The 20457-nt window shown below is 53.2% G+C and overlaps 1 protein-coding gene and 1 long non-coding RNA gene across 8 annotated transcripts in view; one reads left to right on the plus strand and one right to left on the minus strand.

The window, feature by feature from the left end:
* Window positions 1–1651: 1651 nt before the first annotated feature.
* Window positions 1652–20457, minus strand: part of TMEM108 (transmembrane protein 108) — a 371967-nt gene continuing 353161 nt past the window's right edge. For all 7 annotated transcript variants that reach the window (XM_059065342.2, XM_067033782.1, XM_067033777.1 and 4 more), the window contains 3 exons: window positions 17356–18789; window positions 8382–8536; window positions 1652–3485 (listed from right to left, as the gene is read on the minus strand). In XM_059065342.2, the coding sequence (XP_058921325.1) occupies window positions 3363–3485; window positions 8382–8536; window positions 17356–18789 (1712 nt within the window). In that variant the 3' untranslated portion in view covers window positions 1652–3362. The remainder of the gene's footprint in view (window positions 3486–8381; window positions 8537–17355; window positions 18790–20457) is intronic.
* LOC136794230 (uncharacterized) lies at window positions 7298–12706 on the plus strand. Its single transcript, XR_010840633.1, has 3 exons — window positions 7298–7558; window positions 9554–9811; window positions 11540–12706. It is a non-coding gene; the product is annotated as an uncharacterized lncRNA (long non-coding RNA).

Consider the following 20457-nt stretch of genomic DNA (forward strand, 5'->3'; position numbering starts at 1 on the left):
AGCCTTGGTGGGAGGAAGCCCCAGGGACTCCAGAGAAACAAAGAACGCCTGTTGCTTCCTTCACGCCCCCTCCCTCAGTCCAGGCAGCAGCTTCAGGTCCCTTCCTGGCACCTTCCCGTCCCCCTCCCCGCCGCACTGTGTTCATCAGCTGCTTGACCTTGGAAACACTGCTTCACCTCTCTGGACCTTATTTTCCATGCACTGGCCTGGGCTCTTAACTCTCTCATGCACTAGACAAGGGACCGTGGGCAAATTCAGGTCCCACACATGTCAGACCCACCTGTTATGCTCCAGATGTTCCCCACACCTGTTTCCCCAACTGCCAGAAAACTAGTAAATAAAAACAGAGGTTTTCTGGTAAGATCTTTAAGGGTGCTCCAAGTTAGGATTGGATGACACCCTCTAGACTTTAACTCAGGCCCTCAGTATCCAGAAAGGATCTTGCAGCCCCCAGGATAACAAAATGGACCTAAAACCCACTGCATTTAAGTTTAACCCTAGAGAAATGAGTATCCAAAACCCAGAGCTGGATATTTACCCCAGATCCTGCAATGTGGGAATGTACCTTGAGGAGAGAAGGGGAAGGGGTCAGCTGAATCCATCCAGCGCTGGGCAGATTTCCATGCTTTACTTCACTGAGTTCTCAATTCGACCTTAGGAGGTAGGTTCAGGGTTGACATGCACTGACATTTGGGCTGCGCAGTGCACAACTCCAGAAGTATCTTCACGTGTCCTATGATCACCTATTCTCCCTTGTGTGATGACAGCCTGAGAGCTGCAGTGACTCACCCAAGGTCCCCTGTCCAGGAGGTGGCAGAGCTGGGATGAGAAGGCCTCTTCTGACTCCTAGTCCAGTGACTTATCTAGGACCCCCTCTGTCTCCCTAAACCCAAAAAACAGGGTACCTCCCAATGTCACACAGGCAGAGTTAAATATTCTGGAATATTCTATGTGCTCCTCCCTTTTTCTTTCTTCCTTCTACTTTTTCTATTTGAAATGACATGGAAGGTACTTTATAAATATCAATGTTGGTTATATGATTATCAGATTAAGGAACCAGCTTGATCAAGTAAAGGCTGGAAGTGCCCCTTGTTTATTTAGATGTGGCTTTCTTGCTGAGAACACCACCTCTGGCACATTCCAAAGGCCTGTGGCTCCCATTAGTCTGTGTTATAACAACATCCTCTTAAAACAGGTGATGCTGATGGGTCCCAGGAGCTGCAGGAATTCTAGGATGCATCATCCAAGGGTAAATGAAGAGCTCAAGCCACTGATTACATTGTTTGCAAAGGTGCCATGTTTAGGCACTGTTACTCTACAGAATGGTGACACTCAGTGGCGAGGTTAACTTCAGATTTCTCTGACCAAAGATATTTACAATACAGTCCTGAGCCCAGGGAAGGGGAGGAGGGTGTGTCTTGACACCAGTATCTCCAAAGACCTGAAGACAAATGACTTTTGGGAGGAGAAATCCCAAACATGTTCTAAAGAATTTGTTTTATCAAATGATAAATGGCTATTAGCTCATCACTCTGATAAAAATCCAACTTACTGTTAAAACAGATTAAAAAATACAGATGGACCAGGTAGTGTTGGTACTGAAGGGAGACTTAAACGTTATTTAAAAATGAAAAGAATGCAAAATGTATTAGCAACTTAATCCTCTGGCTAATAAAATAAGTTTATTTATATATACATGGTAGCTGAATTCTGTGGATAAGGAAAAATAAGTCATACATCCCACATATGTATATATAACATATGTATCTCTGATTACATATATTATATATAAATTTTACTTTTCAAACAGATTTCTTTCTCTATATACACACACACATTGATATTTTAAATGCAATCACCGACAGAAATATTATGATAAGGTTGAAAGATCAGACAGTAACACGCTGGGAAATGAATCTCAGAGCAACACGTAACCTGCTTCTTTGTGGGTTGAAGAGTCTTTGAAGACAGACAATCACCAAACTCACGTTAAGTAGGTTCATAGGACATTGAGAACACACATTTTTGAAGGCCATCTTTTTTTTTTTTAAAGGAAAACGTAGGAAGAAAGGAAAAAGTTATGATAAAGAGACCACAGCAATAACACGAACATATGACTCAACATTCAAGTTCATGTCCCAATCTGACTATAAGAACATCTATATTCAAAATATACTATCAAACTATTTTTCTTTTAGAGAAAGGAAGGTCAAAGCAGTTATCTTCTCTCCCAGCCACTATATAGTAGGGATAAAATGGAGAAGTAGCCATCTCTGGAAGCCGCTCTCACATCTCTGAGGGTCTAAGCCCTGTTGGCCGTGGGCCCACGGGGCAGCAGGTGACCACCGATGGAGAGAGCAGTGAGGGGAGACGTCCTCGTGACCCCCAGGCAGGCCTGCAGGGCTGAGGAAGAATACAATGACATCTTCCTCCTGAGCCGTCCGCTTTGGCAATCTTGTTATTTTAAATTCCTGGGAGGAAGGTTTAGAAAATTACAGCTCTACACTCAAAGGTTTCTTCCACAAACGCGTTCCTCAGCGGCGTGATGTGATGGCCTTTTGAGAAAACGAAGGTGAACCCCAAAACGTTGGATCCTTGGAGAAGAGCAAGCATTCCGAAGCTCTAGGGCTGGGATCCGCATCCAAACCCTCTCCAGAGAAAGGCACGCTGTCTAATGCATTTGTGGGTGGTGGGAGGATGCAGGGATGTGCTTGGAGGGGAGCCTTCGGTCGCCCGGGAATGCAGTCCTTCCTGGACGCTCCCTGTGTGGGAGGTCAGGGGGCGTGGCCTGAGGATGCCTCCGGGATGTACGGCTCCTGCCTGCCTCCGAATCCCATGTGCCATGGCGAGGCTCGGGGCACCTGGGAGGATGAGGTGATTCCTCTTTTCTTGTTCGCCGGTGTCCCTCTAGGTGGCGGCCCAGCTCCGTCACTGGTGGTGTGTGGAGGTGGGGGCGGAAATGGGGTCCGTCACATTGAATCCAGAGGAACCAGAGCTTTAAGAAGCCTCAGAGGCCGTGCACTTGGCCGTTTTAACATCAACTTGTACAAGTCGGTCTCTCCCCTCACCTGCCTGCGGCTGCTGGGACCCCCACATGCTCAAGGACAGTTATGAAGAGAAGCAATCAATGCAACTGCTTTGCTTATAAATACCTTTATTTTATAAAGCCACGGATTGTTCTGTCAAGTTTTTGTTTTTTAAACCACACTTATAAAAAAGATGTTGACAATTCTTAGGAAAAAAAAGCTGAAAATGTTTCTCATCAAGTCAGGGTTACACAAAGATTATATTTATAATATATATTTGTATATTGATAATTTAGAGACGAAAGGTAGGGGCTGGCAGAGCGAGGGCTGCTGCAGTTAGATTTCCGACACTTGATCATTTCCCACAAACAGCGTTTCTTGGCAGAAGGGGTTAACGAGGACCATCCCCGTGTCTCTGTAGTCACCGTTGGCTGGGGAGCGGGGCTCCGAGAGCTGGTCCTGGGGGACACAGGGAGCAGATGGCATGAGCTGGGTAGGGGTTATCAGGTGGCCATTCTTAAAGAAACGTACCCACGGGGACGTTTACTTCCACTTGGGAGTGCTTGGTAAACATTTAAAAAGTTATTGAAATATAGTCAACATAACAATATTATGTGAGTTTCAGAGGTACTAATAGTGATTTGACATTTACACACGTTATGAAATGGTCACCACGATAAGTCTAATAACCGTGTGTCCTCATACAAAGTTATTACAATATTATCGACCATATTCCTTACGGTGGACGTTACATCCCTGACGCTTATTTATTATATAACTGGAGGTTTGTTCCTCTTAATCCCCTTCACCTATTTCACTCCCCACCACAACCATTTTTCACCATCCTCACTGCTGATGCCGGGGTACAGAGCCCTTTCTGCTCTTTTTTCAGACTTTTATAGCAGCTTCCAAAGAAGACTTCCTGCTTCCTGAATCACCTCCACCTCAGGTTGCCAGAGGTGGCATTGCTTTCCACGCTGCTCTGGTGGGCAAAACCGGGTCCACTTGGGCCCCAGACTCTCCTTCCTGCCTCTTTCTCACAGACGTCCTGGAGGCCTCACCACTTTTCTTTCCCGAACATACCCTGCGCTTGCCCACCTCCTTCCTCTCCTGCCACCCACCTGTCAGAGCCTCCAAGGCTAATTCTACCCTCCTGAATCCTCCCATAGCCTGGTCAGAATTCTCGGCCCATTTCTCGTAGCACTAGACGTGCTGAGCTGAAGGGATCTGAATCTCTGTGTGACTGCACAATAGGTGGTGAGTGAAAAATTCAGTCGCCTACACAGCCTGAGGAGTGGAAAAGTCTAGCAACAGATAATCTGCGTGGGTCATCTGAATGGCTTTGGCAGGGCTGCAAGCACTTGGGGGCCACAAAATGGCTGTTCTCAGACTCAGGCCCAGGTGTTAACGTAGAGAAAAAAGCCACAGTTTGTTCCAATTCTACACAACGGAAGGCTCAGAGCCTGCAGGCTATTTTGGGGCAAAGACTCAGCAGCAGGCCTAGAGGTAACCGGCTTAGGCCAGACCAGCTTAGAAATGGCTTCGTTTTAAGAAGCCACGATTAATACTCTGAAGTTTATTTTTAAACAAAACATGTTATTTTTGACAAGTATGTATTACTTTATGGGTAATAAGGAGAGACAGGAAGAAAGGTCATTTGTTGTAAAATGTCTTTTCAGAAGACAAGAATTTCCTTCACTGTCTGGAATCAGCTGTGTGCCCATCCAAAGGGTGGGTGTGGGACCAGCGGTCTAAGTAAGGAGCATAGGGCGGCATGTCAGCTAGGGGACAGAAACCCTCTTTCTCCACTGGGCTTTGGGGTTGAGCTGCGGACGGGAATCTTGGAGCCTGAGATCTGGCTTGCGGCTTTACAGTTCTCACAACACGAGCGTTCAAGGGTGAACCACATGGGAGAAGTTACTCTGCGTAGAAAAGAGGAAGTTATGTAGAAAATAACTAAGGCAGGAAAGAAGACAACAGAAGGAGGGGAGGGAAAAAGAAGAGAAAGCATGGAAAAGTTTCCGGGCGCCTCTGGGCATCACAACTCTGCCCATACAGCCCAGATTCTGTTTTGTGGCTTTCATCAGCCCAGAAGGGGAGCAGGGCACTGGGGAAACTTGCTTAGGCAAAGCACTTGGCAGCCTCCAACGCTGGCAGCCCAGCGGTGAGCTCATGGTCCTGTGACTGTGGTTGCTCTGTGGGTGGGCGGCAGGGCGTCTGCGGCCAGGGAGGGGACAGCTGCTGTTACTGAGAATACAGCAGAACGAGGGGAGGGGGCTGGCTGGGAGGGGAGGGTGACAGACCCACTCTAAATCTGGCAGAGCTTCCTGCCGCTGGTGCGGCTGCAGCCTCCTGACCCTGGGGTCCTGACGGCGGCCTCTGCAAGCAGGGCCCTTGCGACAGTACGCTCACCAGCACCGTCCTCTAGCTTTGGTTTCCATTTACCAATTTGTAAAGAGCATATGAGGAGTTTAGGATCTAGGGGTGCATGGCCCACACTCAAAGTGGGCCAGCCCCCTGTCCAAGTTACCTATTTTTTCACTCACTCTAACAGTTCTCAGGAACACTTCTGCCACCAAATGGCCCCGGCCACACTAAAGGTCAATGCCGTTGTGAGGCCTGTCCCTCTGTTTGTCCTTCAGCTAAAGCTTCTTACGGAGCGTCCACTGTGTGTCGGGCTTTGGGCTGGGTAATGGGTAAATCGTGAGTAAAGTTCACTCACGCGACAACCATTTACAGAGTACCTACCATGTGCTGGGCACTGTTCGTGGAGCTGGGTATAGGGCAGTGAACAGAGCAAACAACCCTCCTGCCCTCAGGCAGCTTATGTTCTAGTAGGTGAGATGACTCACCAGTCAACAGAGAGAGAAGGGTGCAATGGCAGAGGCAGTGAGAAGTGCTCAAAGCAGGGATGGGGACAGAGCACCAGGGGTTGGAGGGTGGGGTTCTAACCTGTGTAGAGCAGTCAGGGAAGGCCTCCCTGAGGAGGTGGCATTGCAGCAGAGGCCTGGAGGAAGTGAGGAGTGGAGGCAGCCGGGAGAAGAGCATTTCAGACAGGTGCCAGGACGAGCTCACTCCTGGGCTGGGCCCTGTGCTCTCTGGCAGAGGGGGAGGAGGGGGACAGGGCCAGCCCGAGAAACGCCTGCTAAGAGGAATCTGGATTCTGTCCAAAGTGTGAAGAGGGCCCTGTGAAGCTTGGGAGCCGTGGCTGACGGGAGGTTCTGCCTTGGAAAGATCATCTGGCTGCTCTGTTTAGGACAGACCGTGGCGGGTAGCCAGTAGCGGGGAGAGCTGTTTGCAGAGCGGTGGCAGCGATCCACGACTCAAGGGATGATGGCAGCCTGGGCGAGGGGTCGCAGTGCAAGTGGTGAGCCCTGCTAACGTGGAGGAAGAACCAACGGGGCCGCAGACAGACGGGAGGTGGGGTGTGCGAGAGGAGAAGGCGGCCGGCGGTGCCATCTAATAACGAGAAACACCAGGGGGCCTTCTGGGCGTCGGGGCAGGAGGGAGAAGCCGAGAGTTCAGTCTCGGGCTGTTGGCTTGGAGATGCCTGTTAGAAACGTGTGCATCTGTAGCTGGGCACACGGGTCTGGAGCTCAGGGGAGACGGCCAGGCTAGAGCAGAACTGGGTAGTCACGGTGAGGAGTGGGATTTAAAGGCGTGGAGCTGAGAGGAAAGAGAAGAGAAGCAGTGGAAGCACTGAGCGCACCCTCCCGTGACCGGAGGCTGGGCAAGACGGAGCCAGCGACGGAGACTGAGGAGGAGCTGCTGGTGGGTGGGGAGAATGGGCCAGGGTGGGGCTCAGATGCCAGCGGAGAAACTTTCTGAGGGGGAAACGACCGACTGTGCCGATGCTGCTGGTAGATGGAGTAGAATGAGTGCCCAGAATGGCCCTTGGCGTTAGCAATGTGGGGATAACTGGTTATTCCAGTGGGGGAGGGACATTCTAACCGATAATGTCAGACCAGTAGCTGCACAATGACAATTCTGATAAGTGGAAAAGCACAGGAGCTGAGACCATATGACAGGAGAGTGAACCCAGCCTGGCAGACAGGGAAGGGCTCTCTGAGGAAGTGACGGTTGGACTGGGCCCTGAGTGGTGGGTAGGAGTCACTGAGGCGAACAGCGAAGGGGGTGCCAGGGAGGGACAGAAGACATGCCAGGAGAGGGAACAGCTCGTGCACAGCCCTGGAGTGGGATGTAACTTGGTGCCATAAGGGAATGAAAAGAAATGCAATGTGGCCAGAGCTTAGCAAACAACAGGGAGAGGGCATAAGGTGAGGCTGGAGAGTTGGGCGGGGACAAGTCCACCTGGCAGGTCCTGAACAGACTTTGAACTTTAACTTACCAGCAACGGGAAGCTACTGAAGGGTTTTGAGTACAGGAGTGATGTGATCACATGCCTGTTTATAAAAGCTCATCTGGCTGCTGGAGGGATGAGAGGGGACGGTTCCTCCAGAAGCTCTCAGCTACCCCTGCCTTTACTCAGACGCCTGCCATCCTTCTCCAGGGCCATCTCAACTGTATCCCAGGTGACCTACTTATTTTTTGTATGTCTGTCTGTCCTCTCATCCATTCCTCCATCCACTAAACCACCCTTCCTTTCTTCCCTATCCCTTCACTGACGACGTGCCCTCACCAGATCATCAGCACGATCTTTCTACAACTAGTTCACAAAAAGGGCAAAACTTTCAATGACCCTCCGCTGCCCAAGACTAAAGCACAAACTCCATTCAACCCCATCCAAGACCGTGCCTAATCCATCTACCTTTCCAGCCGCACCCTGGCCTCTGCCCTATCTTCCGGTGGGAGTGGAAAGAGGTCTGCAGTCAGAGAGACCTGGGTCAAAGCGCAGCTCTCTCACTGCCCGGCTGGGGGTTCCAGGCAAATACTCACCCTCCCAGCACCTGCACTGTGAAGCTTTCCTCCACTGGGTTCCACAGCTCTGTACCTCTCCCTGTAGCCCCCTAGTTTGCTTTGAATGATGTCGGGGTTTGTACCTCACCCCAATCTTGGATCCTGGGCCCCTTGAGGGCAAGCTTTCACCTTCACAGTCCCAAGAGAATGCTTGCCCCCAAACGATCCTCAGTGAACAGTCGTTGACTTGTTCCCAGAAACCCCAAGTCCCAAGAACCATTCCTCTCAAACTTCAATGTAAGCAGAAGGTCCCCAGGGACTCTCGCTAATGCAGGGGCCCATTTGGCAGGGCTGGGGCGGGCTCACAGCCTCCAGGACCGCGCTGCCCGGAGGAGCGTGTCGCTAAGAGGCGGGCGGCTGCTCTGCTCCCTTTGGAACCTGTGCTCTTCCCACAGCGGCAGCCCTCCCCGGGGCAGCCCCTGCTTTGGGGCTCGTTACCTCAGAGGTTTCAAGGGACTGGATCTCCCTGGGAAGCTCCACGGCGTGCTTGCTGAAGTAGTCCATGGTGATGGCGTTGTTCCAGTAGCTCAGGCTGTTCTCGGGGTTGGCCGGCTTCTTCTTCTTCCGCAGGCAGCACACGGTCAGCAAGACGGCTGTCGAGAGTGTCCGTGTTAGAGAGCGGGAGGGTGGCGAGCAGGGCCAGGCAGGCCACGACGGTTACACATCCAGCCACTTGCCCTGCTCGTTGATTCGTTTGTTCATCTGCTCAACAAATATCTATAAACGCTGAGCACCTGCTTTGTGCAGGGTGCTGGGGAGAGGGGGAGAGAAGAGAAAGACAAGACTGCCCTGCTTTCATAAGCTTCCCTCCTAGCTTGTGGATGGAGGGGTGCACAGGGGTCAGACAATATACAAGAGAACTGTTCAAGGAAAAGAAAACGTGAGAGGGACAGCAGGGGGTAGCTGGGGGAGAGGCTCCATCGTGAAAGGTTTGCCTGAGCAGTGACCTTACAGCTGAGACTGGATTTGGGGAAGAAGCTGGCCATGTGTGGAACAGGGTCAGTGTGTCTCAGGTGGAGGGAACAGCATGTGTAAAGGGCCTGAGGTGGGGACAAGCTGCCTGTGTGTGAGGAGAGTCGCATGGCTGGAGTGGGATGGGTATGGGAGAGTGAGGTGAGAGGTGAGGCCGGAGCGATGCTTAGAGGCTTCCTCCATGGGCTCAGGGGCAAGAGGTGTGGATGCAATTTTGGATACTTGTGCATGATGCAGTGCCACCCAGTGAGTTTGCTCCAAGGAAAGGCCTTGCTCTCTCGCTGGGAGGGCTCCCCAGAGCTTGGCTGCAGAGAATGGCATGTGTGCACCAAGTTGCACCGTGGGACTGATAAGGAGTGTTCTCAGTCAGAGCGAGAGTGTGGCAGAGAGATGGGAAGAGCCCAGGGAATTTTACAAAATGAGCCTTGATTTCCACAGAGGGCAGAGGTTCACAGAGCAAATCTCTGGGCAGAGGTCTTGGACCCTGATAAAACAGCTGCTCTGGCCTCATCATCATCATCAAAAACAAATAGCTTCTAACAGTCTTATAGCATTTATGTGCCAGGTGGTTCCAAGCACTTTAGAAACATTACTTCATTTAATCCTCTACGTTACTCCATGAGGTCCCCATTTTACAGAAAGGAAAACGGAGACTCAGAGAGGTGAAATGACTTGCCCAAGAGCAAACCCATACATCTGGACTCCCAAGTCCATGCTCTCAACCATCTACGATTCTGCCTCACGAAGACAAGCCAAACGCTGATGTGGAGTCCGCACTTCACAGGCGGGCCTGATGCGGCCTCCACGCAGCTCGATGTGCCACGCTGTCTGTTCAGTCTGGGAGACTCGGGGGCCCCGGGAGGAAGCAGCATGTTTGGATGTTGCTGATGAAGCAGGTATGAACAGAGTGGCTTGGACATGCTGACAGGGAAGGCTTCCGAGGTCGGAGGGTGGGGTGGCCTGTCCAGGGTCACACAGGGGAACAGGTGATGCAATGACCAGGATGACAGGAGCCCTCTTGGGGAGAAACCAGTAAATGAAGACTGGGCACCTCCTGCCCAGGCTCCCATCACCAGAGCCCACAGGGTGGGTGAAACTCTTGGACAGGGGTAGGCAGGGCTGTATCCAACAACCCGGCGGGTGCCCATCATCGGCACTGGGGAGTGGGCGGGCGCCCATGCTGAGCGGCCCACAAAGGCTGGTACTGTGGTGGCAATGGCCATTGGGGGGCAGTGGAGGCTATCTCTGTCTACCACAGCCCTAAGGCTTGGCTGGCTTTGGGGGCCTGTGCACGCCAGGATGTGGGGAAGATGCAAAAGCTGGCATCCACACAGGCTGAGACCTCAGGGCCCAGAGCCGAGAGCCCTGCGGGCTGACTGGGGAATTCTGTAGCTCTTCTCTGCTGTTGGCCTTGCTGGTATCTCAACCTGAAAAGGCTTCCAGGCAAAGTCAAGAGATTGGGCAAATTTCCATTCTAGCCAATCTGCTTTGATCAAAAAGACTTCTACTTTGCTTACCATTTTTCCAGGTCCCCACAAAAAATTTTAAAAATAGAAAGTCGTTTTCTGAATATTTGAGCGAAAAGAAATTTTAGACTGGCTGGCAGAGATTCCTTCAAGCTTTGTGGGTTTCCCCCCTTCCTTCCAAAGAGCCCTTTCTTCAACTGGTTGAAGGAGGAAGGGGTGAGGAGGGAGGCTGGAGAGTCAGCCTGAAAATCTGCTAGCTTCAGGCTCACCTCCTTGTTCTACAGATGAGAAGACTCTGGTCCAAAGCAGCCAGCTGACTTGCCACAGGTCACAGCGAGTGGTGGGACTGGGGAGAGGCCCCAGGTCCCCTTTCCCGTTTCTGGAGTCTTTATTCTTCAGGGTCACTACTTTTCACCCTGCTCCAGGACTGGGATGGTGAAGCAGCCCAGGGATTCCCCTGGGCAAACCTAAGCCACAGGGAGAGGGCTAGGCTGCATGGCCCCCTTGCTAACCTGGGCGGGCACAGGTTGTAGAATCCAGGTCCTCTGAGCCCCAGTCCAGTGCCCTCTGAGCCCACACTGTCCCTGCTCCGGGGCCTGGGCCTCTTTAGGACGCAGGACCAGGATCCTGCCCTGCGGGAAGGGCTGGGGGTAGGAACGGGGGAGTTCTGTTCCTAGCTTTGTCCCCCTCCCATGTTGTTAGTGCCCCCGGCCTGACTACACGTCTGTCAGGGAGTTCCTGGTGCCTCTCAAACACCATTTCGCTTACATACCAGAAGCCAGCCCAGCTGCAGGGAGAGCACGGGCTTGGAGTCCAAAAGACCTGGGTTCAAGTCTGACTCTGCTGTGAGTTACACTAGCTGTCACTTCATCACGCTGATCACTACGGACTCCGCCAGGTTGTAAGGAGAGTTAGAGATCATGAATGCAAAATGCTGAGCGCACTGCCTGGTGCTTAACTAATAAGAGTTTCCTTCTTGTTCTCTCAGCATCATCCCAGAAGAGACATCCTGAAAGAAACACTGGGCTGCACGACTGTTGGGTGGTTCAAGGCCAGGGCTCCAAATGTAGTTTAGCGCTTTCATTATTTTGGGGTCTGAACTTTCATCCCAGAGAGAAAAGTACAATCAGACTTATGGAATCTCGACTATATTCCTAGGTGCTCTACAGTCTGATTTAACCCACAAGATAGCTGCCTGAGGAAGGTGCTGGCACTCCTCCCATTCACAGAAGACGCAACTGCAGTTCACGGAGGTTCACAGAATTGATCCTGGTTACCCAGCTAATTACTGGAGCTTGAACCCAGGTCTCTGCCACCCTGACGTTGATGGTCATTGTCCTAGCTCATCCTGAGCACTGGACGGGGCGTGCCTGAGGCAGGTGGAAGCACTGCGTAAACCACACAGCTCCGTGCACACACAGGGTGTGAGCCACCCCCTGTCCCATGCCACTGAAAGCTTCAACTGCTCTGTTTCTCCAAAGGGAACAGCTGTCAAGACTCTCAAGGAGGTCAATGAGATCCCTATTTCCTACAGTTTTGAAACTGGAGTGAGGGTGAAGCAAGCTCTCTGGGCTTCCCAGGCATGTCAGTGGGGAATCGGCTGTAGCTTGTCAGATGTACGATGGGAAGGAGGAGGGTTGCTGATGTGAAGATGGAGCCCAGGTACTGTGTTGACGTTTCTGGGAGGGGCCTCATTTCAGGGATGGGACCTGTTGTGTGATGGGAAATGGAAATGAGAGCATACAGGACCCTGAGGTTGCTTTTCAAATACCTGGTGAAATTGCTCTCCATGGCCTGCTGGAGAATGCGTGGCAAATCCTGACAACAAGATGAATATAATCCCTGTCTGACCGCTGCCCTCATCCGGCACCTCTCTGTGGCAGATGCTGTGATAGGACCTCAGATGCATCAGCTCTGCTGTGTGCAACAAGCCTTTGGGGAGGCTGCTGCAGCCCTGGGAGTGCCTGCTCAGCTTTCTTGCTGCAGGGGCACAGCCGAGGGACCGCTCCGCCCACCGGGCCCTGGACTCACCACCACGTGTGTGCCGGGGCCACGTTTCCCGGGCTGCTCCCAGCCGTGGCTGACTATGCAGGCCTGTTCCCGCAGGACAGGAGACTCCTCTAACAGACTGAGGACTACCCTCACCTGGCAGAAACTTCCTTAAGACTCTGCATTGCACTGCTGGGAAGCCTCTTCCTTCCCAGCCCTCTGGCCCCTTCTCCTTCCTCAGGTGTCATACCTGCACTGTGGTCCGAGGCTCTCCCTGCCTCCAGCCCCTTCCTTAAGACTGTACAGGTGTTTCCCCAATAAATCTCTCGCAGGCCTAATTCTGTTTTGGTATCTGCCTCCTGAAGTCCCCGAATTAACACAGCGGATGCTAGTCCTATTTTCACAGGTGAGGAAACATTGGCCCAAGGCTTAACCTGTCCAAGTCCCACAGGTGACGAGTGGGAGAGCTGGGGTTATGTCCAGGTGTGTCTGATTCCCAAGCCGAGGCTTCCTATCACACCAGGCTCCCTCTCAAGTGATTCACATGGGTTTAAAGTTAGGAAAGTGAGAGAGGGCAGGGAGCTCTGACGTCTCAGTTTGGCCCCTCATTAGGTAGATGAGAAACCGGAGACCCTCAAGGGGGATTAGTCCAGTGGTGCCAGCCCAGCTGTGGACAGTCATTTCCCCGCTTTGGAGGTTGGGGAGGGGGCCAGGGGAGGCCTCAGGATGTAGAAGGAGACCAGGCTGGACAGAGGCCATGGGCCTGGGGAAAGCAGTTTTTGGGGCTCATTGACTCCCCGCCCTGGTGGGTAGGGATGTGCCTGAGGAAGCTCCAGGAGGTTCCTGCAGGGGGCGCTGGTCAGGAAGCACAGGGAAGAGCTGTGAGAGCATATGGCCACGGCACTCTGGTCCAACCTCCGGGACACCCCCGGACAAGCCTGCCTTGTCCAAAGGCTTCCCCATTTCCTTCAATTGGCTCATAAGCCCCAAGGAGACAACCTCCTGGTCAAACTTCCTTCTTGTTCTAATCTCTTCTATTCTTTTTACTGGAAAAGCACTTCTGACCCAGGTTTTTTAATATAATAACTACAAAGTCATTGGGGTCTGTGAGTACAAGGTACACAGATACATTCAGCTTTCAGTAACATTCACAGAACAGCTGGTAATATAGCCAAGAGCCATATGGGCACAAGGATGTGTTCTCTGAGTACTGCACTGATGCTCCAATGGCATTTACTGTGCATCTGGAAGGAAGCCAACCTGCTCTGGGCAAGGTGCACGTGGACCCTCACAGGTCCAGGGTCAGCGAGAGGCGCTTCTCTGCTTTGGACAGTTCAGCTTGGACTGATAATTAACAACATCCGTAGCTGGCCTCACTTCCTGCTTTCACCCCATATAACCCCCATCTCTTTCAAGGAGGCTGGATGATGACATTCTCAAGAATGGATGTGGCATGTGCAGGACAGGCCAGGGAACCTGGTAGAGCCACACAACTGACCTCCTGATGAAAACCCAGAGCACTGACAGCTGAGAGCGGGGACCCCTTCAGTGCCAGGCTGAGGCTTCCAGTAGGAGGTGGTGGGCTGTGTGTCCTGATGGTGGCAGCAGAGACCGGCTCAGGAGCCACATGGCTCCCGGGCCCCAGCCAAATGTGGCCTGGATCCAATCAATTTCGGTTCTCAGCACATCTGAAACTGTGTGTAGCTGTCTCCAGCATGGCTCAGGAGACAAAGCATTTCTCAGACCTGGCACAATATACATCCAGCCGCTGGGCGGGGCTCACGATCTGGAAGGACAGGTGGAAGTGGTGACATCCCTTCTTGGGCAGGCCTGAGACTTGCTGTGATCACCCTCTGCTTCCACCAGAAACTGGGGACTTGCCAGCCTGCCTGGCAGCCCCGGCCTCTGAAGCTTGGCTTCTGCTGAATGCAGAAAAGCAGCACCAGGGCCAGGGCTACTGTGAAAAGCCAGATGAGGAAATCTATGCACACACTGTGGTACCAACAGAGATCGCCTGAAATACCTGGCAAACTAGCAAAGGAGGACACCCTTCTTTGAGGGCTGGAGAGTTTGCTTTAGGATAAATGTAGCTTCTGGGAAGGTCTGAAATACAAGGGCCCTTAGCGCTGGAAGACGTCTGCTTGCCTGATGACTCGAGTGGCGCCAGGCTATGAAAACAGCCTGGCTAGTTACTCATCTGTGCTTCCAGAGAGCACAGCGTTCTCAAGCTGTACAAGTGTCTGCTTTCTCAATGCCCCTCTCATCATCACCTTCACAGGGTCAATGATGGTCCCACAGGACAGGGAGCTGTCTGTGGAGGCAGCTAGGCTGGAACCTTGTGGCCTGAGGATGGTGGAAATGCAAGACAGACACCAAAGGAAGCGGGGGCTGCAGTTCCCAGGGGCAATCTTCCTTTATGAAGTAGTATGCTCTATGCCCGCAGCTGAAGGCTGCTGTCAGGGCCAGAAGCATTGTCGTGGTGCAGTTCCAGGCTGCGTCCTTGCTTCTGTCTTGGTAGCCCATGGGTTTTCCACTTTGCAGTAAAACCTGATCTAATCTCAACCTCAGGCACAGCAAAAGGGCTGGAGAAGTCTTTTTAGAACTGCAGACGCAGGTGGGTGTGGCCCGTGGGGGTGCAGGTGGGGAGAAGGCTCTGGCAGCTGGGGGTGTGGGGAGCCACAGCAGCCACCTCTGGGTCCCTAGTGCTGGAACAGTGCTTGGCACACAGTGGGCGCTCAGGAAATGCTGTGCTGAGTCAAACGGATTCCACCACCAGATCTGGGCTGACTCATGTGTGACTGGGACCCTGGGCAAGTCACTTCACTTGATGATTTACTCCCCACCTGTATGGTATGTTTGCTTTTTCTGTTTTGTTTTATTCCTCTGGCTAGTCTGTTTTAAGGATGAATGATTAAAAATAATGGGAACTCCCTTTGTAAACTAGAGCCTCTAGACACATGGAAAGAATGGAAAATTAGAAAGCTGTCTCTAATGTGGTTACTTCTCAAATATGACCATTATTAATAATTTATTGGCTAACAGCACTACATTTTCTCATTATCATTCTTCTGTTTTAGACGTGGGCAATTACAGCTTTATGAATACCTCTGTGCTTCCATGAGTGACAATACAGCTGCTTAATGAAAGAATGAAATATGCAACCTGCAAACATTTTCACTTTTCCTGCACTGAGGCCTTGAGCAGATGTAGGCTGCCTACCCCTGACATGGAAAGTTTGTTTTGCTTATCAACTAGAAGGAGACAGGGAGCTGGGAGAGACGTGGCTCCTGGAAGGAGTCCAGACTCCAGATTAAAGAGGATCTTGCCAGAGTACAGTGCCAAGCAGACATCAGCTTAATGTTAAAGGCACACACCTCCTGTGCTGACGTTCGATCAACCCACAACAGGAAAGGCTGGGAGACCTGGCTTAACAGCCTCCTCTGTGGAAAGCTTCTGGGGCTTCGTTCCCCTTGAGATGATTGGGCTGAGCCCATGGTGTGACGTGAGGCATTACAATCAACGGAGCTGACGCAGTGCAGGCTGCCCGGATGTGACCAGAGTGTCCAGAACAGAGCAACTGCCACCTGCTCTCCTTTGTCATGGCAGGGCATGTGCAACGCTGTGCTCCCTCTGGGGAAGCAGGCGTAAACCGGAGGCTGTCAGAGGGGCAGATTGGGGCAGGGCCAGGGCCAGGCGGCCCTATGAAGAGACTCGAAGGAACAGGGATAAGCAGCTTGGAAAAGGGAAACCTGCCCTTGAGAGCCATTTCACGTATCTCAGGGGTTGGTGGATGGACTTGTTTTTGCACGGTTTCAGAGGGTACAGGTTAGGACCAAAGAGTGGGAATTACAAAGAGGTGAATTTCAGGCCCCCAGGAGAGCTGGAAACAACCCGAGGGGTCACAGGAGAAAGGGCTGATGAGTGGGGAGCACAGGGGGTTTCTCACCCCTGGAAGGGCTGTGGGGGTACCTGGATGATGGCCGTGTGGGTTGGGGAGTGGCGGGTACGGAGTGGATTCCTGTGGGGCCATCAGAGGAATGCTAAGAACTGAAGATCGAATACTCGGGGAAGCCGTAAAGGAAGCCCTGGGTCCTGAGTGATTGCATCAGGTTCTTCATGGAGCCCTCAGTGGGGAATCCCCTCGACTCTTCATTAAACGAGGGATGGGCAGCAGCAAGGAGGCGCTGGTGGCCTGGGGGAGCCCTTCCCCACATACCAGTGAGAGCAAAAGACAATGACAAGGTCCGTCTGCAAAAGCATCAGCTCATACCACCCATGAACAAACCAAACAGGGGGAAGGGACTGCTAAATTCACATGTAACTCTCAAGCCTCAATTTAGCTACAAGAACTCTGTTTTTATCAAGGCTAATAGAACTTCCCGGAAGATCAAAGCTTCATCTTTTCTTCTTTCTCAGAGGAAGACAGAGGAGGGGGAGGAAAAGAGGTGAGAGAGGAGAAGAACAGCAGGAAGGCCGATGGAAGGGAGGCGGGGAGGAAGGCGAGGGCTCTGCTACTCAGAGGCCGTAAGTTTGGAAGCACCAGTTTTCAACCCGCGGTGTGTTGGTGCCATGTTGCTACAGGAGAGAGCAGGCAGGGTGGTGTCACGACAAGAGCTCTGGGCTGGAAGACAGGTGCTCGGAGCTCACATCCCAGCCCTGCCTCTCAGTAACTCTGGGGTCCTGGGGGAACCACGTCCCCTCCCCAGCTTGGTGTTTCTTTCTGCAAATGCAGAGTCGGATTGGACTCCGCAGCTCCTGGAGTTGTGCATTTACCATCAGTGGGCATGTGAGCCATGGCCTGAGCAGCCAAGGACCAGGGGTGGGGATAATCCGTGATTCTTGTTCTACTACCTCCTTTCCCGGGATTCTGGGAAGCTTGCAGCCCACTTGGTGGGGGCTGCCCACGTGTGGGGCAAAGGGATTCCAGGGACGGGCAAGCTGGTGTGGTGGGTGGGTGGGGGAGAGGGAGAGGCTGAGGCACTTACAGCAGGAGGAGATGGGCACGCTGATGGCCAGGATCACCCAGGCGATGTCCATCTTGCTCAGGCAGATGGTGGCTCTGTGCTGGGGTTTGTCCCCTTCGGCCACATGGGAGATGTTCCCTGCCGTTCCAGGCTTCCAGGTCCCAGCGGGGACCAGACGGTTGAGGAAGTTTCCTGTGGCTGTGGACACCACTGTGGAGAGAGGACTGGGCACCCTGCCAGTCATGGTGGGCGTAGGGGTGGCCGCAGCTTCCTCCTTGGCTAGGGAAACAGTGCTTTCTGAAACCTCGGGGGGGCGGGCCGGGGCCTGCGGGGCTGAGGATGTTCCCTGAGGAAGCCTCTCGGAAGGGGCTGAGACACTGGCATCGAAGGCAGCCTGAATGGGCCCCATGGTGGCCGTGAAGACCCCAGAGCTGGCAGATGGAGGTCTGCTGGTGCCAGGGGTGACAGTAAGCCAGGAGTCACTGTGGCTGGGGCCATCCTGTGGGTCACCGCGGGGGTGCTGAGAAGGCACTGGGGCAGGATGTGGACTGGCGGGGGTGCCTGAGGCTGCTGTGGTGGCCGGCTCCCCTCCTTGGCTGGTGAAGGTGGGACCACCCCCCTGGTCTGCTCTGTTAAGGCCGGGCTTGTCCTCCGCAGACACCAGGGGCGTGTTGGGTCGTACCCACGAGGTCCTGCTGGGCGCCGAGGTTGCGGCCACTGTCTGGGGCTGTGGAGACGAGGAGTAACCCCAGAGCGGGTTCCTGGGGGTGACGGTGGAGGCGTCAGGCTCCACAGACCCTGTGAAGTTGCCTTTGTAAATCTGAAAGATCTTCCCCAGGGGCCGCTTCTGCCCCAGATGTGTGGAGCTCTGATTTCGTCCTCGCTGGCCTTCCTTCCTTCTGGAGTGACTGCCGGGTGCAGGCAGCACAGGGCGTGGTGAACTGCTGGCTCCCTTTCGGGAGGAGCCAGGGGGCCTGGGGGGCCTGCGTGGGGTAGCCCGGGAGGGGGCCGTGAGGGGACGGCTGGTAGCATCCCTTGGCTTTGTCAGCAGGATGGTGGGCACAGCCTGGCCCGGGGGGCGGCCCTCTGAATGGGAGGATGTGGTTGCCATGGCAGCAGGAAGTGGCCCTGTGGACAGGGGGCCTTCTGAATGGGGGGTGGTTGCCGTCGCCATGATGGTGGAGATGGCGTTTTTAGGAGGGTGTCCGCTTGGATGGGGTGTTGTCGTTGCCATGGAAGCTGCAGCCTGTGAGGAGGGTCCGTCGGGATGAGGGGTCAGTGCCACCATGGAAGCGGGGGCAGCCACCACAGAGAAGTGTCTGGTAGAACTGAGGGGTGCTGTCACCATGGTGTCTGGGGTGGTGCCTGAGGGGAAGACTTGAAGAGATTCCCTGGGAGATGGTTCCTGGGCAGCAAATACCAGTGCTTCAGTCAGCGCCAAGGTCAGGAGGAAGCCTTGCGAGGGAGACAGAGAGCAGAGAGGTGAAATGCCCAGGAACAGCTTGGCCCTGGGCCTTCCTTACCCACGAAACTGAAATGCCTGGGAACTCAAGGGAAACATCGGGAGCATCGTCCACCCCCATCAGACACAGGACCATGGGGACTTGGAGAAGCTTCAGCAGGTGGGTGCCACCCAGCACCTGTCCCAGAGAGAACCCAGCCACAGGGGAAGCAGAGCTGGCTAAACCAGCCAGGCCCGTCCCTTCCCAAACACCTCTGAAATGCCATGGCCCTCCGCCCAAGGGCAGCTGCTCACAACAGGCTGGGGGTAGGGGCATGGAAGAAGCCTTGTGGCCTCTGAGTGCCTGCTGGCCCTCTGCACCAGGGAGCAGTCAAGGCCAGCGTGGCCACAAGGAAGCCAGCAGCTCTGTGTGGGCTGCCCTGAGCCACTGAGTAGGGCTTGGGTGGGCAGAATAGGCCAGCTTCCACGCCTCTTCTGACTCTTCCATTTATGAACTAGACAAAGGCACAAACGACAGACCTCTGTCCATTCAGGCCTACCCATCAAATGATTAAGGAGGGTCTAGCCCCTCCTTGACCCTGGAGACACAAAAATGAACATGGCAGTCTCTGGCCCTGGGTGAGCTCATACAGATCCACAAACAATCCTAAAACAAGGCAGAGACGTCTCAGTGCCATCGGAGACTGACAGGCAGAAAGGGACAGGGGTTCAGAGGGTGACCAGATCTGGTGCCTATTAAGCACTTAGCACAGAGCCTGCAGGAGAAGTGCATTCCATGAACACCAGCTGGTCGTATGGTTGTTGTCATCTTAACTGCTTGTCCTATGTGCTCAGGAGGCTGAACTCTGTGGAAAACCACCGGTGGTGCCCAGCCTTTTAGAGCAGGAGGAGCCCTTCTGAGCATTAGAAGGAAACCATGGAATTTGCATGATGGTGAGTGTGTGTGCTTTTAGTTCACTGAGAAAAAATGCACAATGACAAAAACCTATACATTTAAAAACTCTTCTAAATATGCATGGATTTTATTAATCACAACAGCATGTGCCTATCTTTAAAAATAACACCTCATATCAATGTGAGACATAGGATCTATCCAGATTATAGACGGGAAGACTGGCCACCCCGTACAACACACAGGCTGGGAAGAGCTGCTCCGTATTGCCGAGGAGCGCCTGACAAACCTCTAAGGCCTGATTCTGTCCTGAGCACTCGCCCTGTTCATATGAGCCCCCTGCTTGGTCACTCGCATGCCCTTCCTTCAGCCCTGCTAGCCACCCAGACAATGGTAGAGATGGGCCTCTGCCTGGTTAACTCTCTTGGCACCTCCCTTCCCCACCAGATTCCATCAGGATGAATGGTCAAAGCAGGGGGCCTGGCAGTGATTCCTGGGAGCCTGTGGTGGTCAGCAAAGCTGACAGGGGACATCTGGGGCCCTGGTGAGTTTCTGGAAGCAGAGAGGAGGAGGAGACCTCCTGACACTCCTTTGAAACAAGGATCACCACTAAGGCCTCCTCCAACTAGGGGAGGACCAGTGTCCCCTCACCCTGTGTGTCTAACTTAGTGGGTGGGGGGGGCTGAGGGACTGCAGACTGAGCAGAGACGGCAGCACCCACATCTCCAGGACCAGCACTTTGCCCTAAGCGACCTAGTTTCTCTAAACT

The sequence above is a fragment of the Kogia breviceps genome, chromosome 5 (genome assembly GCF_026419965.1).
Source record: "Kogia breviceps isolate mKogBre1 chromosome 5, mKogBre1 haplotype 1, whole genome shotgun sequence".
NCBI lineage: Eukaryota > Metazoa > Chordata > Mammalia > Artiodactyla > Physeteridae > Kogia > Kogia breviceps.